The sequence below is a fragment of the Papaver somniferum genome, chromosome 7 (genome assembly GCF_003573695.1).
Source record: "Papaver somniferum cultivar HN1 chromosome 7, ASM357369v1, whole genome shotgun sequence".
NCBI classification, from domain to species: domain Eukaryota; kingdom Viridiplantae; phylum Streptophyta; class Magnoliopsida; order Ranunculales; family Papaveraceae; genus Papaver; species Papaver somniferum.
In genome coordinates, this window is record NC_039364.1 from 263,350,903 (window position 1) to 263,373,795 (window position 22,893).

The 22,893-nt window shown below is 35.2% G+C and overlaps 1 protein-coding gene across 1 annotated transcript; it reads right to left on the reverse strand.

Annotated features, from left to right (window-relative positions):
* Nucleotides 1–1,826: 1,826 nt before the first annotated feature.
* LOC113296494 lies at nt 1,827–5,221 on the reverse strand. The gene is made up of 4 exons (XM_026544799.1): nt 5,149–5,221; nt 4,721–4,957; nt 3,623–4,654; nt 1,827–2,398 (listed from the first exon to the last, which is right to left on the reverse strand). Exons 1-4 carry the CDS (start codon nt 5,219–5,221, stop codon nt 1,827–1,829), a joined length of 1,914 nt encoding a protein of 637 aa, XP_026400584.1.
* Nucleotides 5,222–22,893: the final 17,672 nt, after the last annotated feature.

The following is a 22,893-nucleotide window of genomic DNA, read 5'->3' on the forward strand; positions in this document are numbered from 1 at the left end:
AATCATCCACAAAAAGTATGTCACATCTAAAACCCAGAGAAGAAGGAACTGGTGAAGGCCCCCAGATATCACAATGCACAAGATGAAGTGGAGAAGTAGTAGTTCTTTTTGACAACTTGAATGTAAATTTATGATTCTTTCCCAGCTGACATGCTTCACATACACATTCATGACTGATGAATGAATCTGAATAGAAGAAGAAACAACTATTTTATCCAGTACAACCTTAGAAGTATGCCCCAATCTTCTATGCCAAAAAGAAGAGTCATTTGTTGTAGTAGTAGTGAGAGCAAAAGATGCAATTTCTTCCATTGGATATAAGTTGTTTTGAATCTTCTCTTCTGCCAATACTTTCTTAGTCTTCACACATTTGATTTCATATCCCCATTCAAAAAACTCAACAAAAACTTTGTTATCCTTTGTGAACTTAGCAATGGATAGAAGATTTTGTTTAATGCTAGGAACAAATAGAACATCATCCAAATGAAATTGAGAACAATTTGTATCAAGAAGACCATTACCATACTTCTCAATTGTCAACATAGTTCCATCTCCTACCATCACTTTATCTGTATGCTCAAACTGTTGAAAACCTTTAACAAGATTTGCATATTTTATCATATGACTTGTTGCACCTGAATCAGGTAGCCATATTAAAGCAACATTTGGATCTTCATTTCTTATTACTGAATTTTCCTTAATGGCTGCAAAAGCTTTTTGTAAAGAATTAGAAGCACCACCAGAATCATATTTACTAGAAGTGCCACTAGCAGTATTCTTTGTAGGGATGTAACTGAAATGACATCTATTTGCAGTATGTCCTTTCTTCTTGCATATTTGACAACATATCTGACTGAAATCAGTAATCTGTGAATTATTTCTAGGTTGAGAATTATTTTGTGAAGTAGAAGCATTTGATGTTGAAGCATTATTAGTATTCTTAGAGTAAAAATCTGAATTGTGAGTATCAAGAACAAACAAATTTTCTTGTTCTTCTGCCTTAAGCCATTGTTCATGATGGAGGAGTCTTGAAATAACATCACTCAAAGTAAATTCTGTCTCCCTATTATGAGAAGAAATCACAAACTGCCTATATTCCTTTCCCAAACCCATTAAAGCATACATAACAATATATGACTCTTCTACTTTTTCTCCAATTGCTTGCAGAGAATTAGTTATAGTTTTCAATTCATCAAAGTAGGCAGAGATGGATTTGTTACCTCGTTTTAAAGAATGTAATTGACTACGCAAGAGAGACTTTCTTGCTGAGAATTATTGTAGGAACTTGTGTTCCAGATAAGACCAAATCTCCCTAGCAGTGGTAAATCCAATAATAGATCTTGAAATTGAATCATCAAAAGTAGCATTGAGACAAGATATAACAAATCAATTTGTTTTCCGCCATTGCAAGAACAGAGAATTAGAAACTTGTTCTCCATCAAGATTAACAGTAGCAGGAATTAATTCTTTTATTGACTATTTGCATTGATTTAATTGTTTTATGATTTCTATTAATTATTTGTTATCTTGTTAGATGTCGCATGCTTAGTTCTAAATTCTTTAGATGCGTCATGCTTTTAACTTACAAATAATATTTTACGAAATCTATTTTGGAAAAGAACTAGAGTCACGACTTCTTTTGTTTGAGCTATATTGTCTAGAGTTAATGAATGAACCATAACAATATGAAAAGTAGTGGAATCCCGCGTCTCAGCGTCTCTTCATCTTGTGACAAATTGTGTGTATATATTTTTCCTTATTTTCTTTATTAAGTCTTAAAACAAATTCTCAACAAATCTGAGTGAACGAATCATCTTACTACAACATCATTGAAAAAATACCATCATCTCACATACTGCAAGTACGTGGGGACACGGAAGATGCTGATAGTCAAACACTTTGCACGTGCAAGACCTTCGGTCAAGATAGATGGTGTGATGCTCTTCATAGTCACCCTCGTCCACTTCATATTCGTCCCCATCGACATGGCAAGCCACAAACCTTTTTTCCACAGCCCACCGTTCTTTGATTATATCTCGTGCATGTTGACTCAAAGGATCTTGCCAATCACGAGCTAGTTGTCTACGTTCGCAGAACCATTCCATATGGAACCTGCGTATGTAATCGACTAAATGGCATATTTGAAGACCTTTAACATCAGCTATTCTTAAATTGAAAGTTTCACAGGCGTTTGTAGTCATGAGAGTAAAACGACATGTTCTAGCCTTCACCCTGGCCCACATTTCCGTTCCAAGATCCACTACAGATTTTAAAGCAGAGGGGCTCACTAAACCTAGGTCTCTCATAGCAAGTTCATACTTATCATTGCTAAACGCTTTTGCAGCTCTTGTAAATGCCACCGAAGCCGCGGCGCTGTAGTACGTCTGTTTTATATTTTCTGCAAGGTCAAACATTACAGGACTGACCTATAAGTACAACATGAAGCATGCATATATATATATATATATATATATATATATATATATATATATATATATATATGTATGTCTGAAATGTATCATACAATAGGGTGGACAACAAAACTTGTTTGGACTGTACATATATATGTGGCCACTATTCGACATATTTCTAAGAGATTAAGGGGCATGATGAAAATAGAGAATAGATTTTAGTGGTTCACGATAAATATTTAGTAACTAGCAAAAAAAGAAGACAAAAACTCAAAAATATTTCATACATCGTTTTATCCCAAGGACACTCTTTCTTCCTTCCTGTTCTTGAACACTCAACAACTCCCAATATAATTTGATGGTGATTGAAATCACTCTAAAAATATCATAGATTATCATCATTTATATAGCATATAGGTAATTAAAATCATGAACTATTTTCTATTAGTTGTTAATACTCTCAATTTTTATTAATTTGTTATCCTACTTTTGATAGACTTGTTTCTTGCTGCTAATCCTGTCTCATGCTACTTTAGAAAACCAATTCCGAAATCCTAATGATGTCGTCATTTTGAGTCCAACAATCATGCAGTTAAACATATGCTTTTTGTGTGGTAACTATCTTCAAGTGTCCTATAATGGTTTACATGATGAACAATTAAAACTAGCTGAACTTCAAATACGCAAACATATTTTACTTGATGCAAATATAACACTTCTTTCTCAGATGGAAGAGTTGCATTAGGGATTTAATTTAGTTGCCTATGTAGTATCTGATAGGTTGGGATTAATGAACTGTACGGCATGTCAGTGCTTTGAAAATATAGAATTTTGAAGTGTTAAATCATCCCTATTTGATGTCAAATTACGTTGTGGATATGCAATACAAAGCCCCATCAGATTAAACGATCAATGAGAACGAGACACTCTAATGGGGCAACAATTTTTCTCAGGCTTCGGGGCAGAAAAAACTCAGGGCCGGCCCTGGTACTACTGTCATGGACCTGAATGTCGTACCAAGTACATTATATGCAATATGATGTTATTGTCATTGACTTCATAAATCTATCTAGATACGCACACATAAAGACCTATAGTCTGATAAGTTACACTAAACACAAATCAAGGCAAACGTTGTATCCATTCAGATAACTAACATCATTTAAACACAAAAATCGTGTGTTTATAGTATATAAAGTCTTGTTAAATACCTGAAAGATGGTGGATGCAGTATACTTGATTAGCACAAGGAAATGCCAACCTTATGGCTCTACTGATCGATGGGTGCCTGTCTGTTGCCACAACAACATCTTCATTCATAGTATACTTATCGCCAAGTACTCCGACTAACTTTCTCATAAACCATTCCCAAAATTCATTATTCTCTGAATCAACAACAGCAAAAGAAATAGGATAGATCGACTCGTCGGGATCCATTCCAACGGATGACAGTAGAACTCCTTGGCGCGGCCCTATAAGATGTGTACCATCAACCGCAAATGCGGGTCTGAAACAGTTTTTGAATCCTTTAATACATACTCCAAAAGCAAAGAAATAATATAGAAAAGAATCATCCGAATCAGTTACAATCTCTGTAACAGTACCCTTTTTTCGAGCACCAAGAATGTGACTACAACCAACGAGGTATTGGTACGATTCATCGGGGCTACCTTTGATCAGCTCAATTCCACGCTTGCAAGCTTTGTATCCCTGCCGGTAATTGATAACCACTCCATAATCCCTTTTTACGTCCTTAACCAGTTGTTTGGGCGTAAAGGCCGCATATAGTTCTTTGAATTTGTGCTTGAAAAGCTCTGTAATTCCAGTAGTGGCCGCTTTGGTTCTTAATTCAGGGTCAGTCCTTTTGTTGCTTTCACAAGTATGCACATCGTTTGCAACTGTGAGTTTCCACCACCCACAAGAATCTAAGGGAACTTCTCGCACACGCCACTCGCATGTCTTGTCTTTGCATTTGGCAATAAACCTCTGGCTGTCGGATTTAAAAGCTTTGTACTCAAAATTTCTTTCTACTTTGGCTATTGCAAGTATAAGTTTCAGCTCCCCCTTGATTTTGAAAGTGTTACCAACACGTAGATCATTGTACTTCATATCCTTCGGGGGTTTAGGAATATCCAGAACTGGCGCTGGAGTTGTTGTCGCATCATGAAGACATTGGAGTTTCTTGGCTGATGGAGTCATTACTGGTTCAAGACATCTCCTAGCCTTTGGACCACTAGTACTCGCTGAAAAAATAAAACATTCAACATTAGTGTGACTATTTGGTTAGGAAAAACATAATACAAAAGTACAATAATAAGAGGGACAAATAAACGTAACTTTAACACCACCATCTCCCTTGATGGTTTCATTCTTGGACTGATAATCCTCACTGGAACACGACGTGAGATTGTTAAGAGGGGTCAAGGGAGTGTGGGGAAGCATCTTGGATCCGCTGTAATCTCCAGTAGTTGTTTTGGGAGTCACGGGAGGAATATCTACTTTTACTCTCCATATTTGATTGTGTAAAAGCTTGGGACTCCACATGTCTGGACAACATAAAAAATCAACATTTCTTCACTAACAATCTTAATCCTTTGCTTAAATGAGGTTCCCGGGACATCTATGAGGCCATACACATCAAAACAAGGTTTGTGCACTAAACCTAAAACATCCATTGCTCTCTTCTTCACATCCTCAAAAGTGTACTTATTAGGTACCCCCGCAAGATGTGTCATACCTTTGTAGTCATCATTACCTTCTTTGTGCACCCATTCACCATTGTAGTGGATGAGAACAACTTTTCTTATCATTATGACGACGACAATTTAGGGTTCTAAAAGTAACTGCATTTCAAAAAACATACTATCAGTTATATAAAATATAAACTTCTTAAGCAAAAAGTGAATTACCAATCAATTCCTAAATGAACATTAAAATCACACAACTAAACCCTTGATTACAAATACTGATGATCTACTAGATCACATGCCTATTTCAACCAACTATTTTCCTGTAACCTAACCATAAAAAAAATTAGCCGCAGTTAAAAAAAATCCTAAATAAACAGAGGCCAAAATTAAGATCATCCTGTATCATAAACCCTACATAAATTAAGTAACCAAACCATAAAATTAAAGATAACCCATACCTTATTTCACTGTAAACTATATAAATAAACATGGATTTAAATCCCCAATGTACATATTTAAAAACCCTAACTTTGAGTTTGAAATTGAAATTAACCAAAATTTAATATCGAATTTGAAAAAGCTAAAAGTTAAACTCACACATTGAACACTATATAGATCCTTCCTTCTCTATCTCAGTTGGATGCTTAGCAAAATATAAAACCCTAACTTTCATGGTGTAGCAGCTGCCATGATATGAACACAATAAAAAGGACAAGAAATGTATAAGATGGTGAAAGAAGAAGAAGAAAATAGAATAATAAGAAGAGGCGTCCCTGATAGAGCAGTAGAACCTCAAGAAGATGAAAGAGCAGGAAGAAGAAGATTGAGGGAATGAGGGTAAAGAATTATTGGAAGCTGCCGCACAAATTAACCAATAGAAAGGTGTCACCCAAGTTAACCAATAGAAAAAGACCGCTTATATTGACCAATAAAAGCTTTTAAAATATTATATTTAAAAGAATTATTTTTAAAAAAACACATATGACAATGGTTGTACTGTGTAACGAGGTGCAAGGGGTGGAATAATGTGAAGGTCCAGACCCCACAAGCTCTGGGTCTCGACCCTAAAAATCTTATTTAACTCCCTTTACAAGATTATTTTATCACTAAACCAAGAGTCTAGTAAAGTGTGCAGTAAAAGGTCCTGGACCTTGACAATAAATTATTAGCAAAAATTATCTTATTTTGTAAGGAAGGTGAAGGTGAAGCGTTAGGGTCCCGACATCTTGGGTCCTGACCCTAGTAGAAAAAGGTCCTCACTTCGTTCATCCTACTTGTCACCTACATGGCGCCTAGGTGGTCGAGTTAGAAGGTCCTTAGTCTGGAGTGACATGGTCCAGACCCCACAAGCCCTGGGTACCAACCCTAAAAATCTTATTTAACTCCCTTTACAAGATTATTTTATTACAAAACCAAGAGTCCAGTAAAGGGTGCAGTAAAAGGTCCTGGACCTTGACAATAAAATATTAACAAAAATTATTTTATTTTAATATTTTTATTTCTATTAGAAGACTAGAGTGGGTCCAAAAAGGTCCTGGTCGGAATCCAGACCCTCTTTAGGGGACCCTAAATACTTAAATACCATTAAAAAAAGTGATTTCTAAATTTTCAATTCATATAATAAGATTTTTTTAAAAAATGTTAATGTCCGGTAAAGAGTCCTGACCTTTTCATCTGGACCTTGCACTAAAAACCACACAGAAAAACACTTATTTTAAGTTTTGAAAATTGGAAATAATATTAAACAACTAAGGGTCCTCTACTATCAGGGGCATAAATGTCATATAGTGGCATTTTTGGTAGGTTTGGGTTTAGGGTGGCACTTTTGGAAACCCATTTCCAAGAGTGGAACTTTTAAGAATTCATCCGGTTCTCTTGTGGTTATTTCAATTGAATATTTTTTGTTACAAATTCATGTATTCATGAGATTTGGTTGTCCAAAGAAATCCTTCTTTTTTGTGAAAGTAAAGTCGCCTTAGTTGTTCCTTCGGGGATGACATTTTATGGGAAAGAGTTCTTTTGAACTTGTGCTTAATTGCCAAATCTTTGTGGGGAGTGCGGCTGTGGAATTTTTAGGGGTTATCTTGTATCTTCATTAACTCCTTGGTGAATGCATTTAGCTTCGGCTTTATAATTGCATCTAAATTTGTTGGTATGTTAATACACCTTTTGGTCATGATGTATCTCCGTGGAAATTTCATTAGGATCCCACTAATTTTCGTACTTTTGCCAATTTTTTTGACAAAAAAATGGAGAATTAATGTGTAGTTCACACTACAAATACATATGGTTTACGGATCATTATTGTAAGGGGGAGTGATTTTCATGTTGAGATATGTATTGACTAAGGGGAGTGATGCATATCACCATAGTGTTATTGTCAAAGTTGTGATACAAATTAACTTTGATGTTGTGTAATAATACTAAGACATTGTATAACAATGATTGAGAGAATTTTGTTTTCTCATTGTTATAGCTACAGATCTTCAACAACTGTGATGCTGAACTTACAAGCTTTAGGATCATGGAGTACTTGGAAGTGACAAAGATTTTGAGTCGCGTTGAAGATGCCAAGGATATCAAGCATGTGGATAAGAAGCTACATTTTTTTTTATCTTTTTTGTAATCCATATGTATTGGTAGTTTTGTCACTAAAATTGACAAATGGGGAGATTGTTATAGAATTGCTTGGTCGAACTCGCATGCGTTGCTATGTCAAGCATGTTTGTCAATGTTAGTAATCAAAATTATAAGTCTTTATTTCTAGACTATTTGTAGATGTCTCGGACTAGGACATAGATAGTGTAGTTGAGCTTAAATCTCTCGACGTTCATCTCTTGAAGACGAAAAACTACTAAGGGGAGCTTGTGGAACTTCTTCGACAAAAGGTATGTGTAGACTTGAACTTATCTATCACTTGGAAAGTCTATTTCTACTATCTCCTTTATTGAGACATATATCGTGTTACGATATAGTTTTCTTTATAAACATTTGAGATTTCGAGCTGAGTATATTTCGCTTACATATGAAAAAGCGGGGGTACAACAACCACACCCAATATTTCTCTTAGCAATCTGTATGGACAAACTCCAATATACTTTCTAGAGAATCAACTAGACAGTCGGACGCAATCTAGATCAAATATATCAAAGAGTTTATATCTCAATCTCTCAATTTGATATATACTCAAGCAAATAGAAATTTGCGAGTCTTTATCAAATTCTAGAGAGATAACTTGGATGGTACCAAAGACCAATATCCAAGTGTCAATCAATTTAAATCAACAACCAAAAGGTCGGATATTCTATTTGATTGAACAACGCACAACCTGTGATATTTCAATTATATAACAAAATATAATGCGGAAAAGAAATAACATAGACACCAAAATTTTGTTAACGAGGAAACCGCAAATGCAGAAAAACACTGGGACCTAGTCCAGATTGAACACACACTATATTAAGCCGCTACAGACACTAGCCTACTCCAAATTAACTTCGGTCTGGACTGTAGTTGAACCTCAACCAATCTCACACTCATCCAAGGTACATTTATGCTCCTACGTCTCTGATCCCAGCAGGATACTACGTACTTGATTCCCTTAGCTGATCTCACCCACAACCTAGTATTATCAATCACCTCACAATAATCTTAATCGACGCAGCGAAAAAAGATATTGCGGAATCAAAAACGATGGGACGAAGTGTTTGTGATTACTTTTATATCTTTTCTATCGGAGATATCAATCTCAAGCCAATTATTACAATTGTACTCGTACGATAGAAACAACAAGATCAGATCATAAAAATACGAGAAAGTAGTATCGGTTTGGCTTCACAATCCCAATGAAGTCTTTAAGTCGTTAACCTGGTTTAGAAGAATAAACCAAAGTTTAAAGGAGAATCGACTCTAGCTTAGCACAACTAGTATCACACAGAAGGTGTGGGGATTAGGTTTCCCAGTTGCTAGAGTTCTCCCTTATATAGTCTTTCAAATCAGGGTTTGCAATCAATGTTAGCTTGGTGACAAAGCATTCAATATTCACCGTTAGATGAAAAACCTGATTAGATTCAAGCTAATATCTTTCAACCGTTAGATCGAAAACTAGCTTGTTACACACAAATGAAATGCAGGTTTCTAGGTTTGTGTAACCGTACCCAAACTTGTACATTTGTTGGTTCAATAATAGCCAACCAAATGGTTAGCCATATGATCACTTTTATATCAACCATATTCTTCTTCACCATAACTAGTTAGAGAGTTGTTCAATTGCAAGGAAATCTTATGTAACTACACAAGACACAATCAAACCAAAAACGATTTGATTCACTCGAATCGGTTCATGAACTATATAGCCACAGTTTCCAATTTGCATTCCTTAGTTTATATAAGAATAAGTTCACAAACATTGTTTTTAGATATAACCTACTCAAGTTAGCGGAAGGAGTTCACAAACTCCAGCAGAATTTCTCGGGACGAGAACTTCCGCCAGTTCGCGGACTGAGTTCGCAAACTTGGCTCACGCCATCATACCGGTTTCTCTTGATCAACAAAGTTCGCAAAATTCAGTTCAAGGAATAAGGACTTATACATATATGTGTTTCCAAAACAATGCTTATATCCTCCAATGGTTATATAATCTAAACTCTCATTTCAATCATTGAAACATTCTTAGAGGACGTTGATATTCTATAGTTGTTATTCACAAACTATTTTTCGTCAAAGTAAGCAATTTTCAAAGTGATTGAAACTTTGCATGACTTTCGTCATTAGGTAAAGATGAATTTGGCTAAAGCGAAAGCTTACCAACACATATTTCGAGAAATAGATAGGCGAGATAAACTCGGCTCGAAATAGCAAATGTGTATAATCTAAGCCTATATAGCAAAACGACTTTTGTCTCAAGATAGGAGATAAATAGATTTTTTAGTGATAGATAAGTTCAAGTCTCAACATACCTTTTAGTCGATGAAGATCCACCGGTTCCTTGAGTAGTCCTTTGTCTTGTATGATGATTGCCATGGAGTTCTTGAGCTCAACTACACTTTCTATCCTAGTCTGAGACCTTAGCTATAGTAGACTAGAAATCAAGACTTATAGTTTTGATCACTAACATTGACAAACATGCTTGAGATAGCAACGCATGCGAGTTCGACCGACCAATTCTCTAACAATCTCCCTATTTGTCAATTTTAGTGAAAAACTATCAATACATATGAAATATAAAAAATTGATTAATTAATTTTGTAGCTCCTATTCCACATGTCTAATCTTCAACATTACTCGAAATCTTCGTCACTTCCAAGTACTCCAATGATCTCAAAGGTTGTAAGTTCAGCATCATTTTTGTTGAAAATCCGTAGCTATAACAACGAGAAAACAAGAGTTCTCAATCATTTTTATACAGTGTCATAGTATCATTATACTGTGTCAAAGTTCAATTGTATCACAACTTCAACAACAATACTATGGTGATATGTATCACTCCTCCTTAGTCAATACTCCATCTCACATGGAAACCACTCCCCCTTACATAATGATCCGAAAACCATATGTATTTGTAGTGTGAACTACATATTAATTCTCCCCCTTTTTGTCAATAAAATCGGCAAAGGTATCATAACGGTATCCTAATGAAATTTCCGAAAGAGACATTTCATGACCAAAAGAAAGAAACACATATCATCTTATTTAGATGCAATCATAAATCCAAAGCTAAATACATTCATAAATGAGTTTATAAAGATACAGGATAACCCCTATAATATATCACAGCCGCACTCCCCACAAAGATTTGGCAATTAAGCACAAGTTCAATTAAGAACTATCCCCCATAAAATATCGTTCCCAAAGGAATAACAAGAGCGACCTTAATTTCGAAAGAAAAGAAGGATTTTTTTTGACACAACACACAAGGAATTCTGATAGAAAATCCAATCCTACGGAAACAAATACATAATTGAAGTAAACACTACTGGAGTTTCAGACTCAATTTCCCAAAAGATCGAGATAAACACATGGGAAAGAGTCATAGAAACAATTAATGAACCAAAACAACACCAATAGACTGCCGTAAGTGTTGAAAAGTAGTAGTGTCTAATGGTTTGGTGAGAATATCAGCCAAATGTTGTTCGGAAGGCAAAAATTCCATACTTATGATACCATCTTCATAGAGATCTCGAATAAAATGGTACCTTATATCAATGTGATTTGTTCTTGAGTGCTCAACGGGATTCCAGTGATTCTAATCGCACTAGAGTTATCACAAAAGATATTCATTATTCCATTATCAATTCCATAATCATCTAGCATTTGTTTCATCCATAGGAGTTGAGCGCAACATGAGCCAGCAGCAATATATTCTGCTTCACATGTAGATAGGGATTGTGAATTCTGCTTCTTGCTATGCCAAGCCACAAGATTTAGTCCTACGTAGTAGAAACCCCCTGATGTATTTCTCTATCTTCTACACATCCTGCCCAATCAGCATCTGAATAAGCAGAAAGGTCAGTGTTAGTATCAAAAGTATAAGATAGACCATATCTGACAGTGTGATTGACATATCATATGATCCTTTTTGCAGCTGCAAGATGAGATTCCTTTAGATTAGCCTAAAATGTAGCACATCAACCAACACTAAAAGAAATATCAGATCTAGTAGTTGTAAGATATCAAAGGCTACCAATAATAGATCGATACAATTTTTGATCTACTTTTACTCCCTTCTCATCTCTGTGCAGTTTACCAGTAGTGGGCATAGGTGTCAGTTTTGGAGATGACTTATCCAGACCAAATTTTGATACAAGATCCCTTGCATACTTTTCTTGGGATAAGTAAATTCCATCCTTATGTGGTTGAATTTGTAATCCTAAGAAGAATTTTAAATTCACCAACATTTCTCATTTAAAATTCTTTAGCAAGAGAGACTTGGAAATCCTTTGCAAATCTCTCAGAAGTTGAACCATAGATGATATCATCTACATAGACTTGAGCAATGACAACAGCTTTTCCACTCCATTTGGTAAACAAGGTTTTATCAGCTCCGCCTCTTGAAAAACATTTTCTAATAAGAAAAGTGGTAAGTTTTTCAAACCAGGCTCTAGGTGCTTGTTTTAACCCATATAATGCCTTTTTAAGCTTAAGAACATGATCTGAGAAATTAAGGTTTTCAAATCCTTTAGGTTGATCAACATATACTTCCTCCTTTGGAATTCCGTTTAGGAATGCAGATTTTATATCCATTTGGAAAAGCTTAACCTTGAGAAAACAAGCATGAGCTAATAAAAGTCTAATGGACTCAAGCCGTGTCACAGGAGCAAAGGTTTCGTCAAAGTATATACCTTCAATTTGTGAGTATCCTTGAGTGACAAGTCTGGCTTTATTTCTGATAATTGTGCCAAATTCATCAAACTTGTTTTTCAATATCCATTTTGTTCCAACAATATTAACATTGGCGGGACAAGGTACGAGTTCCCATACGTCTTGTCTTTGAAATTTATTTAACTCTTCATGCATTGTATTCACGCAAAAGGGATCATCCAGAGCTTCATCAATATTTCTTGGTTCTACTTGTGACAAATAACAACCAAAATTGCACATGTTTTGAAGTTGCCCTCTAGTCTTAGTTGTAGAATCTCTTCCCCCTATAATACTGTTGGGATCATGATTCCTTCGAACCCAGAGGTGTCGTGGAGGGACACGTTCTCGTTCATTAGGAGTAGTCTGATCAATGCTCTTCTCCTCGTCACTAGAAATATCAGGATCAACAATAGTTGGGATAACTTCAACTGATTCTGGTATTTCTTTGACTTTCTCAATTGTCTCGGTTGGAGGCAATTCAGCAGGAGGATTATCATGATGAAAATCACTAATATCATCAATGATAACGTTAACAGATTCCATCATGACCTGGGTTCTAGATCGAATTTTAGATAGTGGTAAAAAAGGTTGTCGTTCACTCAGACTTGTTGGATTGATTTTTAAGTTTTAATAAAAGAAAATACTAAAAATAAGAAAATATATATACAAATTTTTGTCACAGGATGAAGAGAGACCAGGACTCGGGATTCCACTGCTTTTCATGTTCATGGGGTTCAATAATTAATCCTAGACATTTATAGCTCAAAACAAAAGAAACAATAACTCTATTCTTTGCCAAAGTAGATTTCGTAAAACATTAATTGTAAATTACAAGCATAGTGTATCTAAAACACCTAAGACTAAGCATACACTATCTAACAAGATAACAATTGATTAATAGAAATCATAAATCATTTAAAATCGGTGCAAAAAGTAAATAAGGAATTAATTAAATTACCCCAAGGATGAAATCCAGCTTCCTCCATCATCCCAGTAATGGAGTTTAGTCTCACATTGTGAAAACACGCTCAAAATATTTTTTTATTGTTCAAGAGGTATTTACAATGGTAAATAAGAAATAGCTAAAAGATGTTCTTGGAAAAATATAACTCACAATTAATTTTCCCTCACATCATTTTTACCATGTTCTCTAACTCAGCTTCTAACTCCCGTCTCCCCAAAGATCCTCCATTGCTCGAAGTCCTCCACTCTTATATTGCTGATGTTTCCATTTTCATCACTTGGAAAAATAATAAAATTGTTCCCATAGTAGATATATTCTTGTCGCAATTCCCGTTCCTTAATTAAGTGACGAAATGTGAAGCATACTGACTCACGAATTACACGAGCAAAAATCGGACAAATTAGGTAAGTACTTAGTTGACTCTTCTTCATCACGTGCAAAAGTGTGGTACCGTCTGGACTCCAAGTGCATCCAGGAGTAAGTATGTGTTGGTGGTGGTATATTTCCACTAAAAACGTGAGAACTAAGTGCTAACTGATGCATGCACAATTAAAGTGACTTCTCAACCATTACTGCCGTTACACCCCAATAACGAATATTTTGTTTCCAAGTCAAGTGGTCCCCTTAGCAAGGAGGGAAATGAGAATTTCGAATTCCTCTTTGTAGAATCCAAAGTTTTGGTTGGTTTTCACACTAATGCTCCCCACGTACAAATGGGCTTATCCAATTCACGCCCCACGCCCAGTATACGCACGTAAAAGCCCAATAAATCAAATTAAGCCGAGTTATACGCGATAGCTATTTTTACCGGTACACCTAAAAACACACATAAATAAATAATATTAATACAAAAACAAGGAATATCACAGTATAAAAATGAGACTAATTAAGATGTAAAAATGCGTCTATCAATTTTGAGATTAAATACTCGAAAACCACGGCTATCAGAGGCATAGCCAAGAAAGATACCTTCATCACTTTTGGTATCGAATTTCCCTCTCTGTTCTCGATCTTTTAGGATATCGCACTTACTTCCGAACACTCTACGATAATGTAGGTTGGGTTTTCTTCCATACCACAACTCATAAAGAGTGTTTAGGGTTTTAGACCGTAAGTAAACACGGTTGATCAAATAACATGATGTAAAGACAGCTTCTCCCCAAAACCTTAGAGGTAAGTTTTTGTTATGGAGCATTACCCTGGCCATTTCCTGAATGTTCATATTCTTTCTTTCTGCAGCTCCATTAGCTTGAAGGGTAATGGGTGGTGAGTATTGTTGAATAATCCCCAGTTCGTCACAAAATTCAAACACCTTAGTGTCCTTGAATTCAGTTCCACAGTCTCTCCTAATTTTATTTAGTTTGCGACCTTGTTAGTTCTGTATTCTTTTAACAATAATCTTGAATTCATCAAGGGTTTCATTCTTATGAGACAGAAATGCAACCCAAGTGACTCTGGTGTAGTCATCTACCATAACTAAAGCATACTTCTTACCAGCAACCGTGGGTTGTTGAATTGGTCCGAAGAGATACATATGAATTAAATCAAGTGGAGCTTTAGTGATCATATCTCGATATGATTTATGGAACTTTCATTTGTTTACCCTTTTGACAGGCACCACATACACCTTCAATCTTTGCATTGATTTTGGGAACGCCTCTAACAAGTTCTTTGTTAATGATTTTAGTTAGAAGACGGTAGTTGATGTGACCAAAACTCTCATGCCAAAGATGTGTAGATTCCATCTTAGTCAAATTGCAACAATTGCTGAACTGAGTATTAAGAAGATAACATTTTTTTTACCACGAGTTCCTTGAAAAATTAATTTCCAAGTTTTGTCTACAATGTCACAACCATTTGCATCGAAGACAACTCGGTGGCCTTCGTCATAAATTTGACTAACAGAAAGAAGATTTGCAGTCATACCTTTTACGTAGACTACATCATGGATTTCAGGTACATCGGGTAATTTGATCGTCTCATTATTTCTTATGTAGCAACAACTCCCATCTTCAAATGTTACAGGACCGCCTTCATAGTCGTCTGAGGAGACGAACCAAGTGAGATCACATGTCATATGTATGTTACATACACTGTCAAGAAACCATTGAAATGGTGATGTTGATTTTAAAGCAAAATCTCCCATACTATCAGTACTATTCTGTTTAGGGTTTCCTGATAGTTTTGTATGTCCTTTTAGAGAAGCAAAAAGTTGTTTAGTTCTCTTGTGAAGATTACTTGCAACTTTTAGATTCTTTTGAAAAGACACACAATCATGTTGAAAGTGATTGGAGGAACCACAAAACAAACATGGGCCAACACCTTTTAGTTTGGTAGAGCAATTCTGAGTCAAATCAGTTTTCACAACATCTAATCATTGTTTATCACCTCATCTATGATAGTTCTTCAGAGAGGAACAACTGGAGTTACTCAAATCCATCAAAGGACTTATAATGGGTTTCAAATCCTTAAGTATCGCAATTTCAGCAACTGGATTGATCCGGATTTGTTCATCCAACCTTTTCTGAAGAATAACCAGTTTATCAGAACTTTTTCTACCATTGGTTTTTAAACCTGGTGAAGCGTTACAAGAGACTTTATCGTCCATAGAGTCAGATCACTACAAACACATACTTTTAAGGTCTTGAACGTGTTTTCCTGCTCTGATACCAATTGAAAAAGGGGGTACAACAACCACACCCAATATTTCGCTCAACAATCTGTATGGACAAACTCCAATATACTTTCTAGAGAATCAACTATACAGTCAGACTCAATCTAGATAAAAGTATATCAAATAGTTTATATCTCAATCTATGGATTTGATATATACTCAAGCAAATAGAAATCTGCGAGTCTTTATCAAATACTAGAGAGATAACTTGGATGGTACCAAAGACCAATATCCAAGTGTCAATCAACTTACATCAACAACCAAAAAGGTAGGATATTCTAATTGATTGAACAACGCACAACCTGTGATATTTGAATTATATAACAAAATATAATGCTGAAAAGAAATAACAGAGACACCAGAATTTTGTTAACAAGGAAACCGCAAATGCAGAAAACCCCGGGACCTAGTTCAGATTGAACACACACTGTATTAAGCCGCTACAGACACTAGCCTACTCCAAATTAACTTCGGTCTGGACTGTAGTTGAACCCCAACCAATCTCACACTGACCCAAGGTACAGTTATGCTCCTACGTCTCTGATCCCAGCAGGATACTACGTACTAGATTCCCTTAGCTGATCTTACCCACAACTAAGAGTTTCTACTAACCAAAGTCGAAGACTTTAATAAATAAATATGTATCACACAGAAAAGTCTACGGTAATAGATAAATCCGTCTCCCACGAATATACCTACGAGTTTTGTTCCTTCTTTTGATAAATCAAGGTGAACATGAACCAATTGATAAACCAGACTTATATTCCCGAAGAACAACTTAGTATTATCAATCACCTCACAATAATCTTAATCGACGCAGCGAAAAAATATATGGCGGAATCACAAACGATGAGACGAAGTATTTGAGATTACTTTTATATCTTGCCTATCGGAGATATCAATCTCAATCCAATTATTACAATTGTACTTGTACGATAGAAACAACAAGATCAGATCACACAACTACGAGAAAGTAGTATTGGTCTGGCTTCACAATCCCAATGAAGTCTCTAAGTTGTTAACCTGGTTTAGAAGAAGAAACCAAAGGTTAAAGGAGAATCGACTCTAGCTTAGCACAACTAGTATCACACAGAAGGTGTGGGGATTAGGTTTCCCAGTTGCTAGAGTTCTCCCTTATATAGTCTTTCAAATCAGGGTTTGCAATCAATGTTAGCTTGGTAACAAAGCATTCAATATTCACTGTTAGATGAAAAATCGTTAGATCCAAAACTAGCTAATATCTTTCAACCATTAGATCCAAAACTAGCTTGTTACACACAAATGAAATGAACGTTTCTAGGTTTGTGTAACCGTACCCAAACTTGTACATTTGTTGGTTCAACAATAGTCAACCAAATGGTTAGCCATATGATCACTTTCATATCAACCATATTCTTCTTCACCATAACTAGTTCAAGTGACTCAAATGAACTAGTTAGATAGTTTTTCAATTGCAAGGAAATCTTATGTAACTACGCAGGACAAAATCGAAGCAAAAACGATTTGATTCACTCTAATCGGTTCATGAACTATATACCCACGCTTTGCAATTTGCATTCCTTTGTTTATATAAGAATAAGTTCACAAACATCGGTTTTAGATATAACCTACTCAAGTTCGCGGACTGGGTTCGCGGACTTAAGTTCCCGGACGGAGTTCACAAACTCCAGCAGAATTTCTTGGGACGAGAACTTCCGCCAGTTCGCGGACTGAGTTCACGGACTTGGCTCACGCCACCATACCGGTTCTCTTGATCAACAAAGTTCGCAAACTTCGGTTCAAGGAATAAGGAGTTATACATATATGTGTTTCTACAATAATGCTTATATCCTCCAATGGTTATATAATCTAAACTCTCATTTCAATCATTGAAACATTCTTAGAGGACGTTGATATTCTATAGTTGTTATTCACAAACTATTTTTCGTCAAAGTAAGCAATTTTCAAAGTGATTGAAACTTGCCATGACTTTCGTCACTAGGTAAAGATGAATTTTGCTAAAGCGAAAGCTTTCCAACACATATTTCGAGAAATAGATAGGCGAGATAAACTCGGCTCGAAATAGCAAATGTGTATAATCTAAGCCTATATAGCAAAACGACTTTTGTCTCAAGATAGGAGATAAATAGATTTTTGAGTGATAGATAAGTTCAAGTCTCCACATACCTTTTAGTCGAAGAAGATCCACCGGTTCCTTGAGTAGTCCTTCGTCCTGTATGATGATTGTCATGGAGTTCTGGAGCTCAACTACACTTTGTATCCTAGTCCGAGATCTAACAATCTATTTTTGGTGCGATCCAACCTATAAGAAAATGAATCTTATGAATAATTCAGTTAACGTACCACCAAGATTTAATGGGATGAATTACCCATTTTGGAAAGCTTTTATGAGGACCTTTCTTCAATCTAGAGATTTTAATACTTGGCTATTAATCATAGACGGATATGAAAGACCGGGAGTAGAATATCCAGAAGCAGAGTTTAAACGCTTAGCATTCTACAGTTTTGAAGAAATAGCTCTTACAAAGCAGAACTCTGATGGTCTAAATGCCATCATACGCGCAGTAAATGATGATCTTCGTCATCATGTTCTGTCATGTGAAACTTCTAAGGAGGCATGGATACTCTTGAGACCGTATTAGTAGGTAAATAATTATGCAAGTTGATTTATTTGGTTTGTATGAATTGTTTATGGATTAACAAAAAAGGTTGTCGGGATGAATTGTTTAGTCCAATTTGATTCTGAATAATATAAACTAAGTTAATTCTGATTTTAGTTAGACTTATCAAAGTGAAGGTTTCGGTTATTCAAGTCTAATCGAATGCCTTAAACAAGAAATACTAGTTGACTAACCTAGTACTTGTCTTGTTTAAAAATGAAATGTCTAAGTTATTGGTGAGAATAAGTAGAGCCTGATGAGAAAAATAGAGTTAATTCTGATCTTTTATTTTGGTCTTATCGAACAAGCTATTGTATTTGTACAATTGGTTTAGCAAAATAACTAAGGTGCTTAGTCAATTTTTGATTTGATAAACTATTAGGGAAAATTGCTTCGGGCAATTGTTTCCTTGGTGACATATCAAAACAAAATTACTTGTAGTTTCGCTTTTGATATTGGTTATCTAAAAAGGTGTATGGAACCCTCGTGCTTAACTCTTATAGGTTGTAAGTATCTTTGAAAGATTTGTAGGATCCTTTAGGCTTGTCCTTTATTTGCTCGTACCTTTGTGATTTTGTGACAAAAAGGGGGAGAAATATATGGAGTAAACAAGTGATTTGATATTGATTTGGTATCACTAAGGGAAAGGACAATGGTGTTTAAACGTTATATCTAACGAAAGAGTAAAGCATAGACTAAGAGGGAGTAGCATTTCATATTGATAATTGTGGTTATTTTAATTACAAAGGGAATAACAAATACGTGCGGATTGAAAATCTACCTATCTTACCTTTACGGGGAGTATTAGCTTTGTTATTATAATGTCAACAACGGCAATTAAAGGATTGAATGTATACAAGTTATTGTGTTGTTGAAACTTAGAATCAAGCGTATGTGTAATGAATTCTTGTAATTTGTTTATTCATATGATGTAAGAGTTTTGTTACTAAAATTGACAAAGGGGGAGGTTGTTAGGGCATAGCTCGGTTGAACCCACCAAGCGTCGGTATGTCAAGTTTAGTTGTCATATTTTAGTGAACCAAAACTCATTTAAAGAGTCGTTTGATTATATGCTAGAGTCAACTTCATATAGGTTAGATAGAAAGTTACTAGGATATGAGACTTACAAGTATTACGTGAAGACTTGAAGAATGTGAAGAAGTAAAGAGCTACATAGACGACATCACCCTTCCTCTTGAGGTTGGTAATATTTGACTTGAACTCTTTCATTCCTAACATATCTTTCAAGTCGTGCATATATTGAAAACATAACTACGAATCTGTGAATATTTACTCTAGTTAGACATAGTATTAAGGAATTACAATACGAAGTATAAAGTCAATCTTTTAAACTTCGTATATAAGACATCGACATAATCGTATGAATTCTATTGTGATTATGTATGGATATGGGTGAATATTTACTCCTAGGAAACAATGTTTTACATTCGTTTAAAGGAAGTAAATTCATAAACTTGTTTTGTGAATCGAAATGGAAATCGCTAGGCTTATTGGTATTGTTATTGATTGCAAATCTTTTGAATTACCAATATGTGTGTTTAGTATAACCACTCATAACTTGTTTATGTATCTTGCTATAACTATTCACACGGCCTCACTTTTGTATTGATATGACTTTTATTAGTGAAACCGATCTTAAGTAATCACCTGAGATGGTAAGATCGATACCTTGAAATTGGCGTGATTAAATACTAGCCATTGGGTAACCGATCCTAGTAAGAGGTATGATCGATCACAAGAGAGAGTGTAATCGATCCTTGTAAGAGTTTTAACAAGTTTTAGTAAGTTGGTGTAACCGATCCTATAACTTGGTTAACCGATCACAAGTTTTACCATAAGAAGTGGTAACCGATTCTAGTACTTAGTTAGCTATTTTATGGTAACTAGTGTAACCGATCCTAGTACCCACTTGGAGGTAGAACCGAACCTTTATGTTGAGGTAGAACCGTGAAACCCATTAATGGTGATTTGATAGGATAATCAATCACATAGTTCTTGGAAGTCAGATGAACCAATTCTAAACTTGTTTGGAAGTGTGGCAAATCGGTTCCAAGATTGTAAATATGTAAAAGGATTTACAAAGTAAAGAAGTCGACATACTTTGAACATGTGCAATAAATCTTATCTTTTATTGTTCAAAGATATTCCTTAATAGCTAAAGGAGAATCCCGGATCGAAATAAATTGAGAATCTTTTAATTAAGGTTTTTAGTTTTATATGCTTTTAATTTTCAGCAAATGAAATGCATATTTTTAGAAAATAAAAATTAGTAATGTGCATTTACTAGTTGGAGATTTTCTATTGAGATTTCAGTCAATATTTGGGCAAAGCATTTCCAGGAATTATGAAAACCATTTTTACCGTTATTGCATATCTTTGAGAATATTCGGTTTTGGAAATTCCTTGGTGTTCAAACTTCCTTGTCTATAAATACTGAAGTTTGCATTTCAAGCAAACTAATCCTCAGAGCCAGCAAAACTACATAGTTGTGTTGTTACTGGTGGAGCCGTCTATTCGGAGAGGAAACTACCCTAATTAGGCGAAATCTCTTACGACCGCTCGTTTTAAAGACTTCTTTGGGATTGAGAATCTCTACGACTACCGTTGGTGGGAAACTAGATTATTAAATTTTATTATTAGTTTCCGATTGATTTGATTGACTAACGGTTGTTGAACTTTGATTGCACCTAGTTTGTTTATGCTTAAGAATTTTCTCTTCTGATATAAGATTCACTCAAACTAGATCGAAGTGTCGACGGGGATCTTTAGTATTGTTTGTAGATCTAAAGACGTCTTGTGATAATCCATTGTTAACAGACTCCGTATTGTGTGTGATTGATCACAAGAGATTCAAGTTAATTGTGTGCAGGTGTTTATTGAAGATCAAAGAAGATTTGAAGACAAAGAAGATATTTGGGTTCATAATCTTTGGTGTGCACAAAAATTAATCTTTAGTTAACTAGATCGGCATCAATACAATTCTTTGTGATTCAGAGTATTGATTGCATAGTCTTAACAATTACTTTGGTAGTTGTTGAAAAGATAGATCTAAGGACCTGACAAAGGAGTTTATTGGGATAAACGAAAGAGTCTTTTGTCAAACTCATATCACTTGTTTGAAAAGAGTTTTTACCGAACAGATTTGTTGTTCCTTTACTGTTTGGAATACGAACCAAAAGAATTGTTCCAAGTGCGTGACTTATTGCAAGTTGGAGGCGCAGGAATACTGAGGGAACTAGGTGAACTATAGGTTTAGTTGCTTGTTCTCAACTATACGAGGTTGATTTGATTTTGTATAGCGTCTTAATTCTGAGAGTATTCAATTCTGGACTAGGTCCCGTGGTTTTTCTGCATTTGCGGTTTCCTCGTTAACAAAATCTTGCCGTGTCATTTACTTTTATTTTCCGCAATTATAATTGTTGTTATTATAATTAAAATTAAATTACACAAACGTTAATTCCTATTTACTTGATAGAAATTATATTGTGTTTTGTTAAGTCCAAACCTATTACCAAGTAAACATAGTTCTTTGTTGTATTGTCTTGATCTTGTATCCATAGTCAATCACACAAGTTATCTTGTTGTCGTATTGTATCGATCTCGTATCCATAGACGATCACACGAAGTGTGAACCGATTAGTTGTATTGTCTCGACTCAGTCCATAGACAATCACTTTTGGAGAAAGGATTTATAGGTGGAAAAGTTTTAGATTGAGGTATATTTCATCTTTTCATTAAAGATACAAATTAGCTTTATGGATGTTGTTTGTGTTGGTGTTGGTTTGAAAGTTGTATATCGATAGATGCACTTGTTGGCTCTATGTCCATTCTTTTTACAGATCTGGCAAGTAATGTTACTGAAATCAGTTATTTTGAATGGTTCGGAGATATCTTTGTTGTTGTTTTTTGAAAGAGGTATTGACATAGTTATCTTTATGAGGTTTTTGAGATGTATCTTTAGATGTAGATGGGTTAAAGTATTTTTAGTAAAGAAGGTTGAGTTCATAGCAGAATCCAGAATCTTGGCGAATTCAGCTTCCTAAGTAGATAACCATTGCTCATGATGGATGAGTCTAGATATGAGTTCATTGAAAGTAAAGGGTACATCTCTGTT

What these genes read in the sequence shown, in the direction of transcription:
- LOC113296494 (XM_026544799.1), bottom strand. Translation starts at nt 5,221, where the DNA reads ATGATAAGAAAAGTTGTTCTCATCCACTACAATGGTGAATGGGTGCAC. An exon ending in TATTTGTCCCTCTTATTATT is followed by an intron (nt 4,655 to 4,720) that starts GTACTTTTGTAT and finishes TTATTTTTTCAG; the next exon opens with CGAGTACTAGTGGTCCAAAG. An exon ending in CTGCATCCACCATCTTTCAG is followed by an intron (nt 2,399 to 3,622) that starts GTATTTAACAAG and finishes TTGACCTTGCAG; the next exon opens with AAAATATAAAACAGACGTAC.